At 34.0% G+C, this 21,451-nt stretch overlaps 1 protein-coding gene across 2 annotated transcripts in view; it reads left to right on the top strand.

Moving 5' to 3' along the window:
* The window catches only part of LOC114325184 (ATP-binding cassette sub-family C member 4-like), a 90,270-nt gene that overhangs the window by 4,459 nt on the left and 64,360 nt on the right, over window positions 1-21,451 (top strand). For both annotated transcript variants that reach the window (XM_028273179.2, XM_028273180.2), the window contains exon 3: window positions 10,272-10,702. In XM_028273179.2, coding sequence (XP_028128980.2) covers window positions 10,272-10,702 — 431 coding nt within the window. The remainder of the gene's footprint in view (window positions 1-10,271; window positions 10,703-21,451) is intronic.

Raw genomic sequence — 21,451 nt, forward strand, 5'->3', positions numbered from 1 at the left:
TATACAGATCATAAGTGAGTGGCTTGTTGAGTGGTGCGAATAAATCTTTATCCCCATCGATAAAAAGAATCACTAATCAAATCAATTAGATTAATATAATAAAATCAAGAAAAGAGACTAAGAAAGAAGATCGACCTTCTCCAGGAAGTATACTCTAAAATAATGCCCTCTATTCGTAACAGAACATCACAAGAAATATGGGAGACTGTTAAACATTGTGCAAAAACACCAATTGATCATCCAAAGGTAAATAATCCTGTGAAACGGAAACGCAAACACTTTCACAGATGAGACCTTTCAAATCATTGAGAATAGAAAAAAAACTTTCTTAGTGGTATGCATAGTGAAAGGGAAAAATCTAGTTTAAGAAACCTCAATAAGAAATCTCAATCTCAAGAAATAAAACGAAGATGCAAGTATATGCAAAGAAATTGAGAGAAATGATGAGAGTAATCAGCCGAGAGATCTATTTAGAAAAATACGCTACCTAACAAGAGATTTCAAAGCCAGAACTTGGGCCATTGAAGACAACACTGGAACTTTGAGAACAAACAGCTAAGATATAGCAGAGACATAGAGATCGTATTGCAGGGATCTATACAAAGATGATCAACGCCAATAACTTGTTAACCAAATCCCTGACAAGGTGGAAAAAAACCTAATATACTTGAAAATAAAGTAAGACTGGCGACCAGTAAGCTCAAATATAATATAGCACCAGGTCCAGATATGATAGCAGCAGAGATGCTCAAAGCCACAGAAAAAACTGGCGTAAAATTACTTCATCTACTAACCAAATATGGCATTCCAAACAATGGCCTGAAAACTGGACAAAATCTACAATAACGACAATACATAAAAAATGCAGCTTCCATAAATGCGACAATAGTAGAATTATTTCTCTTGTATCACATGACAGTAAACTAGTGCTACATATAAATCAATGAGAGACTAAAAACATTCCTTCAAAAAAATTCCACAAGACCAAACTGGATTTACCAAATGTAGAGATACTCGAGAATACTTGTTGAATATCGGTGGCGCCCAAAATCCCGACAGACAAAATCCCGACGGCCAAAACACTGACACGCCAGAATCCCGACACGCCAGATTCCCAACAGGCCAAAATCCCGACATGCAACAATCCTCGCATAAGCAAAAATCCCGACCACTACATTTTGAATATTTTTATTGTTTCCTTTTCAAATGCAATACCTGATCGTTTTATACAGTATTGAAATTAAAAAATTAATTACTTGCTAATAAGTACGGGTACTAATATTATGTATCTAAAAGAAAAATAATTAAACACTTCATTTTATAATACAAATGCTATACTTACTGAAATGGAAGGTTATAAGTGACATGATAATATCTATTATATTATAAAAGTAAACTTGAATTCAGGATTTGATTATACATATTATATTATTGAACTATATATTGGCAAAAAAAAATAATTTAATTCATATTCCCCAGTTTAGAAATTTAATTTAGAAAATTAGTTAATACTAAATGGTAAATACTTTTGTTTAGTAAAAAAAAACTGAAAAACAGATGGCCATAAACAAAAAACAAGAAATAAATGTAATTATATGTTAAAAAGAAACTTAAAAGCTGTCGGAATTCTGGTCTGTCGAGATTTTGGCCTGTCGGGATTCTGGCGTGTCGGGATTTTGGCCTTCTGGATTATGGCTGTCAGGATTTTGGCTGTCTGGATTTTGGGGTAGACCCGTTGAATATAAGATAGATAATCGAAAAATCAATGTTCCACTGAACATATGCTTTACAGATTGTCGTAAGGCGTTCGACAGGGTCAAGTGGAGACACTTATGGCGAATACTAAAAAAAGTAGGCGTACCAAAACACCTTATTTCGCTTATAGCTAAACTATAAGAACATACTACTAGATCAGTTAAACTGCTTGAAACATTTTCAAATGAATTTCATCCAGAACGGGGTGTCAGACAGGGATGTATACTATCTCCACAATTAGTCAATATATCGCACACCTAGTTCAATAGTGCCACAAGTGCAAAACACAATATTCTCGAGAAATGAGCAAAGCGTTCTGTAGTAAATGCGTTATGCCCTGTAAATAATTTATTTTGAGAGTGACTGGCTTCAAAATTACAATTTAGGTAGTAAATTATACACTTATTGTCTGGATCTTATTACAATTTATTAAAAATAAAACGTTATTATTGTTTTGGTAGTTATGGTGATATTGCATTGTGAAGAAAGTCATTTATAAAACAATGCTTAGGAGATACGGCGGCAATATAATGAACAAATCAATTGATTTTTGCAATTGTGGCCGTATTGAATTATAGCGGTTGTATTGTGGCAGTGTATATTATCGCCACATCTCTCTTGATTTTTGCAGTTGTGGCCGTATTGAACGTATTGAATTACATCGGTTGTATTGTGGCAGTGTATATTATCGCCACATCTCCCAGTTATGGCCGTATTGCATTTTCAAAACCTCCAAAAACCCTACAGTGAAATACCGAAATAACTTACTTTATACTTATCCAAAACAATATTTTAGTTCAGGCTGTATTGCATTAGATGGGCCATTATATAGGCAATATTTTACAGCCTTAACCCAAAATTCGAATTTTTTGCAGTTGTGGCACAATTGAACTAGGTGTGCGATATGTATATGGGGAGCATATTCTGAGAAGAGCACCTAAACAACCTACGTTTCGCAGATGACACAGCCCTTCTTTGAAATAGAAGAGCTGATTGATCTTATACGACTGGTTGGAAACGTAAGTTAAATATTTGGTCTGCAATTAAACATATCAAAGACAAAGTTCATGATGGTGGATAGACTACACAACAATCATCCACACATAACCACAATTGATCAGTTTGAGGTTGTGAGCTCATACTTATATCTGGGATCAATAATCACAAACACAGGGTCACTACAGGAAGAAATAAAACATATATAGTCCGTCCGCTATAACTTTTCCCATACGGTACGATTAATTTTCAATCAAATTAAGTCAAAACATAAAGTGAAACGTACGCCGATGTGTGTAGTATATAGTATACAGTATACAAAATGTATATACACATCGACGTTCGTTTCAATTTATGTTTTGACTTAATTTGATTGAAAATGAATCGTACCGCATGGGAAAAGTTATAGCGGACGGACTATATGTGATCTAGCAAAAGTTTCCACAGCAAAAATGACCACCATATGGAAGGACTGTCAAATTTCAAGAGCGTGAGGTTAATCAACTGCCCAATATTCCCACTACTGACCTACGGATGTGGATCTTGGACCTTAAGAAAATCAGAAAGAAGCAAGATAGACGCAACTGAAATGTTCTGTTGGAGACGAATGCTACAAATTCCTTGGAGCGATCATAGGATAAATAATTCAATTTTAAGAGAGCTAAAAGTTAGCCAACGACTCTCCAGTAAAGTCCATCTTCAAGAGTTAAAATGCTTTGGACATTTTATGAGGGCAAACACAAAAAACATGAAAAGACTCATTATGAAAAGTGGAAGGCCGAAGATCACGAGGAAGATCCCCAACAAGTTCGATCAAATTACGGGAATAGGTATGCAAAAGACCTAGGTATGCATGAGTTAAAAGAAATTACAAGAGACAGAGATCTTTGGAGACGGGTAATATGTATACGACATCAGGCCGACCGCTACACTTCCTCCGGGGAGTCAGGATTAAAGAGAGAGAACCAAATCGATTATTACATGTTGCAGAAGACCGAGAAGCCTTCGCAATGGTAATAACTAACGTCTGATAATTCTGATATGGCACATGAAGAAGAAGAACCAATTGCAGCAATTACAGAACCGTTGCACTTACTATAATCAATGAATGGTTAAAAAACTTTCTTCTTCCTGAGATAGCCGAAGAACAATACGGACTTGTACCAGGAAAAGGAACACATGAGCAGATATTTAACAGTGCTGCTTTCAATTACAAAGACTTCCAATTCACTAAAATGGGATCCCTTCTGGAGTATAATGGAAAATATTGGTAAACTCAGGGGAAGAGACCTATTGAAAGAACGAGAAAGCGTTAGGAGGATGTTGATAAGGACGCAGTAAATCTTCTTGGCAGTCCATCGTGGAGGAGAATGGCTACAGACCGGGATTTTCTGAAGAAGGCCTGGGCTCCAATTAGGCTCGAGAGCCAACTTTGAATGGAATTTTTCATCAGATTGAATGTTAGTTATTGTTTAGGTTTGCCTTCAATTATAACATTAGCAGAAGAACAACAAGGTTTTAGGTCGGGAAGATCATGCACCGTCGCTATATTTATAATGAGACAGATTCAAGAAAAATCGTTAGAATACAACAAACCGGCATAATTATGTTTCGTGGACCTTAAAAAGGTATTTGACAGGGTCAAATTAAAGGACGTTATCCATTTATTGTACGCAAGAGAGGTACCTCTAGGAATAATTAAAACGATCGAAAATATCTACCAGAACAACACAATAAAAGTAAAAGTAGATGAAGAACTAACTGACCCAATTGAAGCTGGCAATGGGATAAGACAGGGAGATTCCCTGAGTCCTGTGTTGTTCAACCTGATCATGGACGAAATAATAAAAAAAGTAAGAACAGAAAAAGGATACCAAATTGGAGAAAAACAACTTAAAATAATCTGCTATGGAGACGACGCAATACTAATCTTCAAAGCGAAGATGATTTACAACGTATGCTGCACGAATTTAATATAACCGCTAGAAAATTAAACATGTTAATTTTCCCAAAAAAGACTAAATGCATGGTTATAACAGCAGATCTAATAAGGTGTAAATTAGAGCTGGATGGTCAAATAATAGAACAAGTCATGGAGTTTAAATATCTAGGCATCACACTATGCAGCTACGGAAAGCTCGAAACAGAAGTGGAAGATCAGGTGAATAAAGCAAACAGAGCCGCAGGTTGCCCGAATGAAACAATATGGAGAAATAAAAACATCGAAAAAGAAGTGAAAGGCAGAATTTACAAAACAGTCATCACACCCATAATGACATACACGGCAGAAACACGACCTGATACAGAAAGGACAAAAATAATGCTAGAAACAGCAGAGATGAAAACATTGCGAAAAATCGATGGTAAGACGCTGTATGATAGAGCTAGAAGTGCAGATATACGAAGGAGATGCAAGGTGGACAACATTAATAACTTGGTGAAAAGCAGAAGAGTAGAATGGAACGACCACATAAGCCGAATGACAACAAATAGAGTAGTAAGGACGGCGAGAGACGGTTCCCCAATAGGAAGACGATCAGTGGGAAGACCACGAAACAGATGGAATGGCAACTTACTGGAGGCACATTGAAGAATAGACAGAGTAATGTCTATATAAAAAGAAGAAGAAGAAGAAGAAGAAGAAGAAGAAGAAGAAGAAGAAGAAGAAGAAGAAGAAGAAGAAGAAGATGTTTGCTTTCGTCTTTTCCTGTCACGATTATTCTATATTTGTAATGTAGCAGTTTTTTTATACAGGGTGTCCCGAAAAGATTGGTCATAAATTATACCACACATTCTGGGGTCAAAAATAGTTCGATTTAACCTAACTTACCTTAGTACAAATGTGCTCATAAAAAAAGTTACAGCCCTTTGAAGTTACAAAATGAAAATCGATTTTTTTCAATAAGTCGAAAACTATTAGAGATAGAGATTTTTTGTTGAAAATGGACATGTATCATTATTATGGAAGAAACATCTTAAAACAAAATTATCGTGAGATTTTTCCACCCCATAAAAATTTTATGGGGGTTTTGTTCCCTTAAACACCCCAAACTTTGGTGTACGTTCCAATTAATTCATTATTGTGGTACCATTAGTTAAACACAACGTTTTTAAAACTTTTTTGTCTCTTAGTATTTTTTCGATAAGCCAGTTGTTATCGAGATACGGCTTCTTTTTTAATATATTTACATAAAAATTTTAAGGGAGTTTTGTTCCTTTAAACCCCCCAAATATTTGTGTACGTTCTAAATAAAATATTATTGTGGTACCATTAGTTAAATACAGTATTTTTAAAACTTTTTTGCCTCTTAGTCTTTTTTTGATAAGTCACCTTTTATCGAGATGTGGCTTCTTTTTCAAAATATACCTAAAAATGTAAATTATAAATAAATTTTCAGATTATTAACAGGTTGCTACAATCGTATTTACTTAACCATATACAAATATGTGGTGGATTCGACAAATATTCAAAATATCTCGATAAACACTGGCTTATCGAAAAAGTACCAAGAGGCAAAAAAGTTTTAAAAATATTGTGTTTAACTAATGGTGCCACAATAATAATTTAATTGGAACGTACTCCAAAGTTTGGGGGGGGGTTTAAGGGAACAAAACCCCCATAAAATTTTTATGGGTGCACAAATTTAACTTTAATTTTTTTTAAGATGTTGCTACCATAAGAGTGCCACATGTCCATTTCCAATAAAAAATCTCTAAGAGTTTTCGATATATGAAAAAAAATCGATTTTAATTTTGTAACTTCAAAGGGCTGTAACTTTATTTGTGTGCACTATTGTATATAGGTAAGTGAGGTTCAATCAACCTAGTTTTGACCCCAGAATCTGTGGTAAAATTTATGACCAATCTTTTCGGGACACCCTGTATAATATTACAACCATCCAATCAAGTCTTTCTTTGACCACACGTCTAAGAGTATTGAAGTGCTACGTCTGGTCCGTCTTGTTCTATGGATGTGAAACTTGGACAATAAAAGTGAAGAATCTCAACAAATTAGAATCGTTCTTGTTGTGGTGTTACCGTCGCATGCTCAGAATCTCATGGACAGCACACACATCCAACGAACCTGTGCTGGAGACCATGAACAAAGAGCGAGAATAATTGGTCAACGTCATAAAAATGAGAAAGGTTCATTACTTCGGTCATATAATAAGAGCACCTAAATATCGCTTACTCCGGTTGATCATTGAGGGCAGAATCAAAGGAAAACGCTGGGTTAGAAGAAAACAATTGCCCTGGCTGCGTAACATTAGACCATGAGTGGCCAAACTTTCTTAACAGTGTGCCACTATCTGTTTATGAAAAGTTAGTCGTGCCACCAAAAATTTTCTAACAAAAAATTCAATAGGTAGGTGGAATTTGTATGAAATAACAAAAAATATATGTAGCTACAATAGTATATTATTCCACGAGCATGTAATGATGGCTATTACTCACGATGATGAAGTTTGCGACACGAGCGAAAGCGAGTGTCGTAATTCATCAGAGTGAGTAATAGCCATTACATGCGAGTAGAATACTATACTTTTTCTACGACCTTTTTTTATTTTAAATAGTAAAAAAATATAATTATCAACTACTCGAGATTGTTTATTAATTTATTACTAGTAGTACAGTACATGTTTATGGTTGATGTGGTTAATGTGGCTTGTGAATCTGAATTTTCTTAATTAAATCTTGAATGTTGGGGTCAATTTTTGTTACAGCTAATAAAATTAGATTTTTCAAATGATTATTGGTTAATTTTGAACGATATTGTGATTTAATAACATTCATAATTATTGAAAACATTTCTTCACAAACATACGTCGAACCAAAACGACAACAATACCGCAAAGCGGCAAAATTGTGGAGATATGGAAAATCAGCTGTGGAAACATATTTCCAAAATTCAATATAATTTGAATTACTTGTACTTGAAACAAGCTCGTTATGTTTATTTTTCAACAAAATATTACTTTGCAAATCTATTATTTCCATTTGGAATTCCGGCGGATAATTTTCAATGTCTTTAAGTGAAATGGAAAAAGGATTTGTGAAAGGTTGAATATTTTTATTTTCCTCCTGGAAATCCTGAAATCTCGTAATAAATGAGCTTTGAAGACTTGACATTAAATTTTTAAACTTATCGTAATTTGAAACATTACTTAATTTGATGGCTAATTCCTTCATGAATTTAAAATGAGTGAGTTTTTTTCATTAAAATCTGAATATAAAGTGATATTTTGTTTTTGAACGAGCTTACGTGGCTAACTAAGGTTGGAAAAATACAATATTTTCCTTGTAATCTTAAATTTAATATGTTCAAATGTCCCATTATATCCGCAAGGAAAGCTAAATCCCATAGCCAGTCTTCATTTTTCAACAGAGAGCACTCGTTTGGAAATTCCTCATTCTCCTCCAAAAATTTCAAAACACTACTACTACTACTACTACTACTACTACTACTACTATCGGTTTACAGCGTTCTCCGACGCCTTCCGACTCCTAACCGCCATTCTTCTCTGTTTAGCCATAGACCTGGAGGGATTTCTCTTTCCTCTAGTTCTTTTTCAATTTCCTCCCTCCAGCTTCTTCTCGGCCTTCCTATTTTTCTTCTCCCTTTTGGTGTCCATGCCAAAATCTGTTTAGGGATCCTGTCATCTGGCATTTTCTGTACATGGCCGTACCATACCAGTTGTTTTGTTTTTAGGTCATCAATTATTGTATGTGTTACTCCCATCATTTCTCGTATTCTCTCGTTCGGTATCCGATCTCTTCTTGATTTGCCTGCTGCTCTTCAAGTTCAAAACACACTCTTTCAAATTCCAAAATCTTGCCAGTGCATTCCCTTTGGACAACCATCGAACACTGCAATAAAGAGTAACTCACCTGCCTCCTCCGTTTCTTACTGAAAAAGTTCTCGGAATCGTCGTCGATTACTAGCTCGAGCATGTATTTTATTGATACACCGCGATACAGGCTCAATCACCGAGGATAGATCCAGTTTCTTGGCACATAACGCTTCTTGGTGGATTATACAATGGAATTTGAAAACATTTCTTCCTAAAAAGTTTTCAAGTAGCGTTGCAAATCCTTTGATTCGACCAACCATGGAAGGCGCTCCATCTGTACAAACCGACTCCAATTTCGACCACTCCACTTTGCTACCTTCAATAACATTTTTCACTTGATCCAAGACATCCTGTCCTGTTGTGGAGACCAGTTGGCGCAAATCTAATAGCTCCACAATATCGAAACTATCTGTGACGAAGCGTACAAATATGCTCAACTGAGCATTACCTGTGATGCTCACAGCTTTCATCCAAAGCCAGTGAAAAATATTTGCAGTCTCGTAGTCCGCCGATAATTTGTGTTTCAACAGCCAGGCCCATATCATCAATTTGGCGCATGACGGTGTTTCTGGACAAAGCGATTTGGTCCACCATATATTTTATGTTTAAATCACCGACATTTTGAGCCAATTTTTAATTACCTCTAGTAAACTATTTTTAATTACCTCTTCTCCGTCGGAATATGGCTTTTTCTTGCCTGCTAATAACAGCGAGAGTTCATATGAAGTCTTCAACATTGTTTCCATTTCATTACTTCTTTTTTGGAACAAAGATTGTTGCCCGGCTAAAGATTTTTTTTTCTTGGCGATGAATTCGGTTCGTAGGCGTGATCCGACAGGATAATTGTTGGTGAAATCGCCATGAACTTGCTTATAATGGCGCTCCAGATTAAATTTTTTTGGCACTGCCACACAAATTCCACATATCAAACAGCAAGGCTTGGAAGTGTTGTGATGAGTAAATAAGAATTGTTCCACTCAGTTTTAAATTCACGAATCGCGATATCCTCCTCATATTTACGTTTTGAAGTTGATGGCTCACTCGTGGTCATTTCGAAAACAATTGTTTTAAAAGGAAATAAACTGTAAAAATACTATCTCACAAGGCAAACAGAGTTGAAGCGTCTCGCACAAAAGTTGAGAATCAACTGAAACTGAGCAGAGAATAACGTGAACGTGTCTAGCGCGAGGCAGTGGCGTACAATAAAAGAGTGGCGTAGAATAAAAGACGAATTTCTAATGTTTTACTTAATTTAATTTTTTTTTATTTTTTTTTCCAAAAAGTCCTCGCGTGCCACTTCTAAGACACCGCCGTGCCACACGGTGGTGGTTTGGCCACCCCTGCATTAGACAATGGACAGGTCGAATGGTCGAGGATTTGTTTCATATAGGTGATGACCGAGAAAAATTTCATCAACTTGTTAATACGACGATAGCCAACGCTTCAAAACAAGCACGGCACATAAAGAAGAAGAATCTTTGACGGTATTTTAGTTTTATTATTGATAGATTAACCAGTTGAAGATAATTTCTGAATTTTCTGGTAACTGCTTTAGTCACCTATCATCTAGTTTAGGATCTTTGAGATTAATATGAATCACAGATAATAAAAGAATCATCAAAAGGACTTTTAAAAGTGGATTTTTAACCACAATTTTTTTTATTTTAGAGTCATGATTCCTTTGTGCATAGGAAAACTGGTTTCTTTCTTCGAGACTTCGCCAGCAAGACTATCAAAACAAGACGCCTACTTTTATGCTGGCATTCTTGTGATTTGTATGTTTACAGATGCACTTCTGATCCATTCAGCATATATGGGACTACAGCATATAGCCATGAAAATCAGAGTTGCTTGCAGTTCGTTGATCTACCGAAAAATACTGAAGATGAGCCATGCTGCTCTAAGCAATACAACTGTTGGACAACTAGTGAACTTGTTATCGAATGACGTTAGTAAGTTTGATGAAGTTTTTGACATAGTTCATTTTGCATGGATAGGACCTATTCAAGTAGCTGTAGGAACTGGGCTGCTGTATAGACAAATAGGAATGGGGGCTTTTTGTGGAGTTTCTTTTTTGCTGCTCTTCGTACCTCTTCAGAGTAAGTGTAAAATGCCTTCGTTATTTATTTAACAAGTAAGCTTAAATTCTTGTAATAAAAATAGCTATTATATAAAGATAACGTCAATGTCAAAATGTTTCTCATTATATTCGCTCCGTACGTGACCATGGTAGGGATACACGAAACTATGCAGCGGCGAAATATGACAATTTTGGCGAATAATGATTGAATAATAATTAGTTTTTTCAATAGATACTTCGCTTACCTTATTATTGCCGTTTTGATTTTTATTATTTATATTTTCATACTGACTTTCTTTCTTTCCCCGATCTGGTGGTATATTCCTATCGTCATCTATTTCCATTTTATGTTACACACATACACACTTAAAATTGTTGAATTTTGCCAAGAGAACAACCTGGTGGTTCTTAACACATGGTTTTAATTACCTAAAAGACGTCTGTATACGTGGAGGTCTCCTCAAGATTGCGAAGGAAATATTGTGAGGAACCAAATCGACTACATTACAATTAACAAAAGGTTCCGTCATGGTATTCTAAATGTAAAAACGTACCCAAGCTGTGACATGAATTCAGACCACAACCCTGTAGTCGCAATTGTCAGAATAAAACTTAAAAGAGTAGACAAGGCTAAACGCAGTCAGAGAATAGCATGGAGTAGTGCTGACCAAGGACAAAAACATATGTATAAGGACATGGTAGACACGCAGTTAGAGTCTAAAACATTAGTTCCCACTAAAGAGAAGACAATAAAAGAAAACATTGAAGACATGTGGGTAAAAATTAAAAATACTGTCCTGGAGGCAGCAAACCAAAATAGACAGAAAGAAAACCGTAAACAAAGAAAACCATGGATGATAAACGAAATATTACAAATTATGGAGAAGAGACGGATGGTAAAAACAAAAACCTAACAAGATACAAAGAACTCAACAGGGGAATTGAGAGAAAGATAAATGTAGCTAAGGAAGAGTGGATGAAAGAAAAATGTAAAGAGGTAGAAGATCTGCAAAGGAAGCATAAAGTAATTACACAAAAAGGTTAAAGAAGTCGCTGGAATATGGAAACCCAAACATTTATCTATTGTAAAAAACAAGAAAAACCAAATGGAATTAGACCCTGAAAACAGGAAGAAATATGGGAACAATATCTTAAAAGATTTGTTTGGTGATCAGAGAAAAGAAGAGCCCCCACAAATAGATACAGATGGAAAACTAAATATTCTAACGGAAGAAGTTATGTGGGCAAGAAAGACGCAAAGAACAACAAGGCACCTGGCGAAGATCTAACAACAGCCGAACATTTTAAAAACCTAAGTGACGATGCTGTTAGGAAATTAACCTTTCTCTTTAACATTATATTATGAACATAGCACTCTACCACATGACTGGCTAACATCCACATATAGGTTTTAGAAAAGGTACAGGCACCAGAGAAGCAATTATGGGATTGACGTTGTTCTGAAGCTATTTTCTTGTGGCATTTTTATAATCAAGTATATTCAAATGGAATAATTCAAATTAAAGGAGGAAGTCAATAGAAAGAAAATACTACAATTAGTAAATCAGTAACATATCGAGTTAGTACATATTTAGTATTTTAGTATTATTTAAAATTTAAAATATCAAGTCAGAATTTGGTATTAGTTTTGAGAGTAAACTAAATGTAAACCCAAATACTTACGATGTCGAGATAGTATGACGAGGTTTTTCCTGGTTTTCCCTCGTGATTTACTATGGAATCTCTAACGCGAGAATTTCAGTGCCACCGTTGCATTTAGTTGTCTTTTTAAAGACAGATCACATGCTATGATTTTTTGTGGCGGATATTCTTGAATTGGGATTGATTTCATGTAATCGAATGAACTATCTTTTAGTAAAGTCGTCCCAGGAACGCAACTCATCAATATTGGCAATATCATTTTAAAGTCGTCTACTTTAAAATGTATAATACGTGTCTGAATTGCCGATATAAATGAGTCAGATTAAATAAATTATTAGAAGAATTTTTTACTACGCAACAACATTTTGTTTATTTAGTATTATTTTGTATTTTGACAACGACACCCGACTTGGGCGTCGAAACGTTAATAAAATCATTTTTAGGTAAAATTGTGGCTTATTTCCCATTTGAATATACTTGATTAAAAAATGCCACAAGAAAATAGCTTCAGAACAACATTAAGAAACCGGTATGGGCCTAGCGTTTGTCAAAATTTTAGGAGATTGGAAACTTTGTACGAGAAATTGGCACACTGTCAAAATTCAATTAAACTTTTAAGACGATGTAGAGACAACAATTTAATACCAAAAGGCTTGAGGTTACGGCCAGCATACTCAAGCAGAAGACTCCAAAATATTTTACATAGAGCCAGTGTGTCAATGATCCGGGAAAGGTTACAATTTCATAGATCAAATTTATTTTTTATTGAACAAGACATCGTAAGTATAGATTTGCTTTACGGAATGATATCAAATTCTGATTTTGATCGAATTATTTTTAGTTTACACATAATTTATCAAAATTCATATCAGAAACAAAGAAATATACATTTAAATAAATTTAATATTCTTTTAGAACAAAATAATATACATACTTTTGATAACCTAAATAGAAATAATGACCTATTAGCGACAGTTGTCAATCTATCAAATAGACATTTAAATGCAACGGAAAATTTGTTATTGTCAAAAGGTTTAAACTATGCTGTCACTCATCCATCTACTCCAAAATTAGACATAATTAGCGCAGTGGAAAAAATATCCCAGTGTTTGCCAACTCATGAAAAAGAACAATATAGGGTACTATGCAAACTTGAATTGGAAAAATCTAATAAAATTAAACAGAACATCAGCAAAGAGGAAATGAAAGCTTTAAAAACTTTAAAAAATGATGACTCCATAACAATCCTACCAGCGGATAAAGGAAATGCAACTGTAATAATGGATAAAGTACAATATGAGGACAAAATTACAGATCTAATTACAAATGGACCTTATACCAAATTAACGAAGGATCCAACGAAGACACTGGAAAACAAAATCTATAGAACTTTATTCAAATTTAAAAATGACCTAACGTACTATCAAAGAAAATTAATGACACCTGATTACAGTAAGACACCATATTTTTATGGAGTACCGAAAATTCACAAAGCAAATATTCCACTTAGACCTATTTGTAGTACCATCAATTCTCCTTGTAGTGAACTATCAAAATTTTTATTAAATATTATAAAACCATTTGCAAATAATAATGACACATTTATAAAAAAATACACAACATTTTTTAAACAAATTATCAAATATTGAATTTAATCCAAATAATATTTTAGTAAGTTTTGACATAAACAGTTTATTTACAAATGTGCCATTAGATAAAACTTTAAACATAATCAAAACGAAATTAGAAAATGATAATACATTAACAACTAGGACAAAACTAAATGTATCAGCTATAATGGAGTTATTGACATTATGTACTAATAATACCTATTTTCAACTAAATAATTAATTCTATAAACAAAATTTTGGTCTCGCAATGGGCTCTTCTTTATCTCCATTATTGGCTAATATATTTATGGAGGATTTCGAAACTAATATCATTTCTAAACAAAATTTAAAACCCACAGTATGGTGGAGATATGTAGATGATGTGTTTTCCATATGGCCTCATAGATCGGAATTGTTGGATACGTTCCTGAATATTATAAACGATCAAGAAGAGACAATAAAGTTTACAATGGAAAAGGAATACAATAACTCCCTACCTTTCCTCGATGTTTTGGTCTCAAAGAAGGATACTGGATATGAGACTCAAGTGTATAGAAAACCAACACACACCAACAGATATCTCAATTACAAATCAAATCATAACATCAACGTTAAAAAGGGAATCATTAAATCCTTATATGATAGAGACAAAATTACTTGTTCTAACGAAAATTCATTTTTAGAAGAAAAACAATTGTTAACATCTGTTTTATTAAAAAATGATTATCCCATATGGTTTATAAATAAGGAATTGTCAAGATTGGATCGAATGGAACAGAACAACTTAGAACGAGATCCTACAACATTCACAAGAAATAATACGAGGAAAATATGAATACCATATATAAAAGGACTATCCGAGAAACTTAAAACAATAGGAAATAAATTCAACATATCAACAATATTCAAAACAACAAACACATTGAGATCTATTCTATCTAAAACTAAACCTAACAGTGAACAAGAAAGAACAAAGAATTGTATTTATAAAATACCTTGTGAATGCGAACAATTTTATATAGGTGAAACGTCAAGACCATTAGACGTTAGAGTAAATGAACATCAGTCTTATATAAAAAATAGAGAATTTGATCGATCTCAAATATGTCAACACGCATGGAATAATGAACATAGAGTTCAGTGGAGAGATTCAAGTATAGTCCTAAAAGAAGCAGATAGTAAAAAGAGAAAAATCAAAGAAGCGGCTCTAATTATGCTAAATGAAGCCAATTGTGTCGCAAATTCCTCGGTAGAATGCAGTAGGATGTGGTTACCCATATTAAAGGAGGAAGTCAATAGAAAGAAAATACCACAATTAGTAAATCAGTAACATATCGAGTTAGTACATATTTAGTATTTTAGTATTATTTAAAATTTAAAATATCAAGTCAGAATTTGGTATTAGTTTTGAGAGTAAACTAAATGTAAACCCAAATACTTACGATGTCGAGATAGTATCACGAGGTTTTTCCTGGTTTTCCCTCGTGATTTACTATGGAATCTCTAACGCGAGAATTTCAGTGCCACCGTTGCATTTAGTTGTCTTTTTAAAGACAGATCACATGCTATGATTTTTTGTGGCGGATATTCTTGAATTGGGATTGATTTCATGTAATCGAATGAACTATCTTTTAGTAAAGTCGTCCCAGGAACGCAACTCATCAATATTGGCAATATCATTTTAAAGTCGTCTACTTTAAATGTATAATACGTATCTGAATTGCCGATATAAATGATTCCGATTAAATAAATTATTAGAAGAATTTTTTACTAAGCAACAACATTTTGTTTATTTAGTATTATTTTGTATTTTGACAACGACACCCGACTTGGGCGTCGAAACGTTAATAAAATCATTTTTAGGTAAAATTGTGGCTTATTTCCCATTTGAATATACTTGATTATGGGATTGACGCTAATGGCAGAAAGGTATCTGGAGGTTAAAAAACAGCTGTATGTGTGCTTTGTCGATTATAGAAAGGCCTTCGACCGCATTAGACACGAAAAATTGATCGAGGTGCTAAAATAAGTAGGGCTGGACGGACACGACATAGCTATAATAAGCAATACATACTGGAACCACACAGGATGTGTTCGAACAGACAACGGAAATACTAACTATGTAAACATAGAACGAGGAGTGCATCAAGGGTGCATTCTGTCCCCTCTACTATTTAACGTCTATGCCGAACATATCATCAGAGCTTCTCTTGGAGATCGCCCTGAAGGTGCCAGAGTCAATGGAATTATCATATCATTAACAATGTAAGATATGCCGATGACACCGTATTATTAGCGAAACAGAAGACCAACTAAAAATATTAATGAACATATTATCAAAGAAAGTCACAAACTGAGCTTGGATATTAATCTTCCCAAAACCAAAATCATGGTATTCTACAAGAACCCCCATGAACAAATTACACCCAACATACAAATTAATGGTATCACCCTTCAGAGTTCCAAGAGCTTCATATACCTGGACAGAGAGCTAAACAGTCAGCTAGACTACTCAAAAGAAATTAGAAGACGCATTGAAATAGCAAGATCTGGCTTCATGAACATGCGTAAAATGCTCTGTAACCCCAAGATATCAGTCACAATAAAATTGAGAACACTAAAGTGTTATGTATGGTCTCTATTACTATATGGCTGTGAGACCTGGACATTAAAACAATATGACGTCAACAAACTGAATTCATTCGAAATGTGGATGTACCGCAGAATGATAAGAATAAGCTGGACCAGCAAAACTACAAATGAAGAAGTACTGTAAATAATGAACAAACGTCCTCATCTGGTGAATACAATTAAAATTAGAAAGACGTCATATCTATGACACATAATGCGCCATAGGGAATTTGAGCAGCTTCGGGTAATATTAAAAGGCAAAATCGAAGGTAAAAGGGGTACAGGAAGAAAGAAAAAATCCTGGCTCCGAAACATCAGAGATTGGACCCACACAACAGGGAATGACTTAATCCATTAAGCCCAGAACAGGGAGAAATTTGACATATTGATCGCCAACCTCAATAGAGAAGGCACTTAGGAGGAGGAATGTTAAAATCTGATACTAAAAATTCACACTGCCTAATTGCTTTCGATGTACACTTAATTAATGTTAACACCAACAACTAAACTATAACGAAAAAGTGAAGAAAAATCCTTAAAATTGATATTTTCTTCAGAGAACTGCCAAAGATCCGCTTTTTAATTTGACGTTTATTTAACACTCGAACTTATTGTTTGTATAACAAATTTGATCAAAAATGGTAAATAAGTATTACATATTAATATCAAATATGTCATATGTGTATCATATGTTTAACGTCAAATTGTGGTCGCCAAAAATGTCAAGCGACTACGCTAGGTGTCGCGTCAGTCATGTACGGAGCGAATACCCATAGTTTCAAAAGTTATAAATCACCTAAAATTATGCCCATTTTTATAGTTGCTCTTTTCGTAAACAAATTAACGGATGAACGAACAGATAGTCTCTGGGGGAATTCAAAATTAACTGATTCTAAAAATTTTATACTGGGCAACAAAGTGGGTGGGCAATGTGTATATTATATAGAAATTTGCAGACATGACAAAATAATAAAGTATTTATTACCTGACAAACCATAATAATATATTATAAAAGAGCACTGCTCTAGCACTAGAGGAGATAAACCATAATAAACCAGACATCATTTAAATTTTTAGAAAATTGTACATAAAAATGTATTCGTTGGCCTGAAAAATATTCTATTAATTTCGGGTAAATTTATTAAGTAGTAAATTGAAACGTTTAGGGACCTCAAATTTATACTCCATAAATCGGGATATACTCCGGTCAAATTACACATCCGAGTAAAAAAAATTACCATCAAGCTGAAAATTGGCAGGATTATTCAAAACACCATCACAAATGAAATCTAAAAAGTCCTCAGAAATCCGACCCGAGCTAAAAAATTTACGCGGGGTCAAAAGTCACCAAAGATAGTTTTTAGCGATTTTCAGCGAAACGCTAAGTTTTATCATAAAATTAGTTCTAACAAAAAATGTAGATTAGATAATTATCTATAAAAAATGCCGTATTAGTTTTTTTTTCTGAGAGCCACCGTTTTTGAGATATAACGATTCAAAAAGTGGTAATCGTCATAATATACGCACACGTTTCCACACCACCTTTGAGGTAGTTTACTTAGCGCGTTTTTTTTTAACAATGGATTTTTTTCACGCTCTTCATTACATTCCTGGCCGCAAAATAAGCATTAAGCATTGTTGTTTAAAACAAAAGGCTGGTTCACTTACACGTGCTCTAGTAAGAGGAGGACTTTTGGTCGATGTACAGGCTTCTTGTTTTTCATGTTGTCTTTTAATAGCTGCAGCAATAGAGCACTTTCGAGTATAACTTTTACGACATTCCACATGGTCAAAGATTTCTGCTCTTTAAGAAATTATAAAAGTTCATCAGCTCTTTTCAGTACTTGCATTGATTAATGTTTTTATACCACGTTCAACGGTAACAATTTCACCTTCAGTTAAAATTTTAGCGCAAATAAAACAATTTTCTGACATTTTTGTTGTAACAATGAAAATAACACGAAATAGGTTAAAAAATATAGGTTCAACACGTATTTTCACTCCGGAGTAGTACTCAAGACTAATTAATACCTCGAGGGTGTCATCTACCTGAAGGATTTCGCCACCCAGGAAGATTACGGTGTAATTTGAATATAATAGTAAACAAACTAAACTTGCATAAAGTTTATTGTATATTGAAATATTTATTAGTACTTAGCAATAAACATTTTGCCTAGAAAGTTGTCTTTCATTATTATGTTCAAACCTTTCTAAGAAAAGAATAGGTAGGGTGATTAGATTAGCCAACGAACGTGTTTATTCCGACAAAACCCATCTTTACAAATTGAATTAAGGCCCATAAATAAAAAGAATTATCATAAGTTAATACTTTGTCATATCAATTTACTATTTTTGTTGGGATTAAGTCGTAAAATCCAAATAATTCTTATTATTTTTGCGTTACATTCACTTTGTAAAGATTTTTTTGTTGGCACTGTAATATAATACAGCTTATACATTGCATCCCTAGCTAGACCGCAAGCTGTATAGTAGAAACATTATGATATTTATAATCTTATATTATTATGTGTAATATAAGTTAAGTTGACCGATAGAATATTATGTTTACTTGTATTACAGCTTCAGTGATGTATATACCTGGTGTACTAATACATATTATATTATACTCCATATAGTATGGTATAATTAGACTCAAACCCAGACATCCAAAGTGAAAGTTATCCTCCAACAAAAAATTGTTCTATATGGTCCACATAATGTTCAGAAAAAAGTCACACCAAATTGTAGCGTCGGTTTGGTGGGGGGAGAGGGGGGAGAAATCGGTAAATTCGTAGTTTTTTTCGTTAATATTTCTAAAACTATGCGGTTTAGCATGAATAACCTTCTATACAAAAATGTTTTACATGAAATTTTAAATAAAAAAGGTCCGATGCATAATCCTTCTAAAATGAACGGTTCAAAAGTTACGGAGGTAGTATAGTATAAAATTGATTCAAAAAAGGCTTAACCCAGACATCCAAAGTAAAAGTTTTCCTTCAACATCAAATTGTTCTATACGGTCCATATATTGTTCAGTAAAAAGTTACACCATTTTGAGCGTCCGGTTTGGGGGGGGGGGAGATGGGGGAAAAGTCGGTAAATTAGTAGTTTTTTTACGTTTTTCGTCAATATTTCTAAAACTATGCTTTAACGTAAACAATGTTCTATACAAAAATGTTCTAAGTGAAATTTAAAACAAAAAAGGTCTTACACATAATTGTTATAAAATCAACGGCTCCAGAGTTACGGAGGGTAAAAAGTGGAGGTTTTCGATACTTTTTATATTCTTTGGGCAATTTATAGAAATTTTCGGATTGTGTCTTGTAAATAAAATTTGCTATTTCAGTGGCCGATAATATGTTAGTGATAAGCCCTTGAAGAAACGTCAACCTCACCACCCAAAATCATCATCAATTGCCCAGATAATATAAAAAGTATCGAAAACCTCCACTTTTCACCCTCCGTAACTCTAGAACCGTTGATTTTATAACAATTATATATCGGACCTTTTTTGTTTTAAATTTTATGTAGAACATTTTTGTATAGACCATTGTTTACGCTAAAGTATAGTTTTAGAAATATTGACGAAAAACTTAAAAAAAATATAAATTTACCGACTTCTCTCCCATCTCTCCCCCAAACCGGACGCTCAAAATGATGTAACTTTTTACTGAACAATATGTAGACCATATAGAACAATTTGGTGTTGGAGGAAAACTTTTACTTTATATGTCTGGGTTAGGCCTTTTTTGGACAAATTATACTATACTACCTCCGTAACTTTGGAACCGTTCATTTTATAAGGATTATGTATAGGACCTTTTTTATTGCAAATTTAATGTAGAACATTTTTGTATAGAAGGTTGTTCATGCTAAACCGCATAGTTTTAGAGATATTGACGAAAAACCTAAAAAACTACGAATTTACCGATTTCTCCCCCCTCTCCCCCCAAACCCGACGCTCATAATAGTGTGACTTTTTTCTGAACATTATGTGGACCATATAGAACAATTTGGTGTTAGAGGATAACTTTCACTTTGGATGTCTGGGTTACGCCATTATTTGGATCAATTATATCATACTAATAAGGAAAAATTTTCCTGTAACTGGCTGTATACCATTAATTACTAAAATTGAAGAAAAAGATCTTCTGTGTCAAAGGTATATTAGTTTGAAAACCCCAATAAAGGGCTACATTAAAATAGAGAATGTTTTCGCTCTAAAGAGAGCATCATCAGTTTTCTAAGCAAGCTCTATATGCTAAGCCACCAAAAATACATTGGTTAAAACCCTTAAAATGCCGATCAAAGGTCTTACATTGGCATATTATTTATTAAACCCTGGCGATGGCTGAAATTTAAAAAGGTATACCTCAAGGCACCATATGACTATACCACAAGCATGTGGGTGGTTGAGTTGATTTCTGTGTCTTCACAAAGAGAAAGGTGAAAGCCAACTGTGGAAAGCCACAGAAGATCGTTTTCTTCCATTTTTATATTATATTATGACTATTAGAAGTCTTTCAACTCTTTGAATCGTTGTATCTCAAAAACGGTGGCTCTTAGGAAAAAAAGTATTTAGATATTTTTTATACATAATCATTATCTAATTTACATTTTTTGTTAGAACTAATTTTACGATAAAACTTACCGTTTCGCTGAAAATCGCTAAAAACCATATTTGGTGACCTTTGACCCCGCGTAAATTTTTTGAGTCTAACTAGACCGGTCTAATATTCCTATAATCGGTATTCTAATAAGCCGGTTCGACTATATTACCTGCTTCAAGAAAGATTTCGATGCGTCTACACATCTGAGAAGGAATCGCCGAAATTATTTACCAGAACCACCAGATATGATATAGA

Source organism: Diabrotica virgifera, chromosome 9 (assembly GCF_917563875.1).
Source record: "Diabrotica virgifera virgifera chromosome 9, PGI_DIABVI_V3a".
Classification (NCBI taxonomy): Eukaryota; Metazoa; Arthropoda; class Insecta; order Coleoptera; family Chrysomelidae; genus Diabrotica; species Diabrotica virgifera.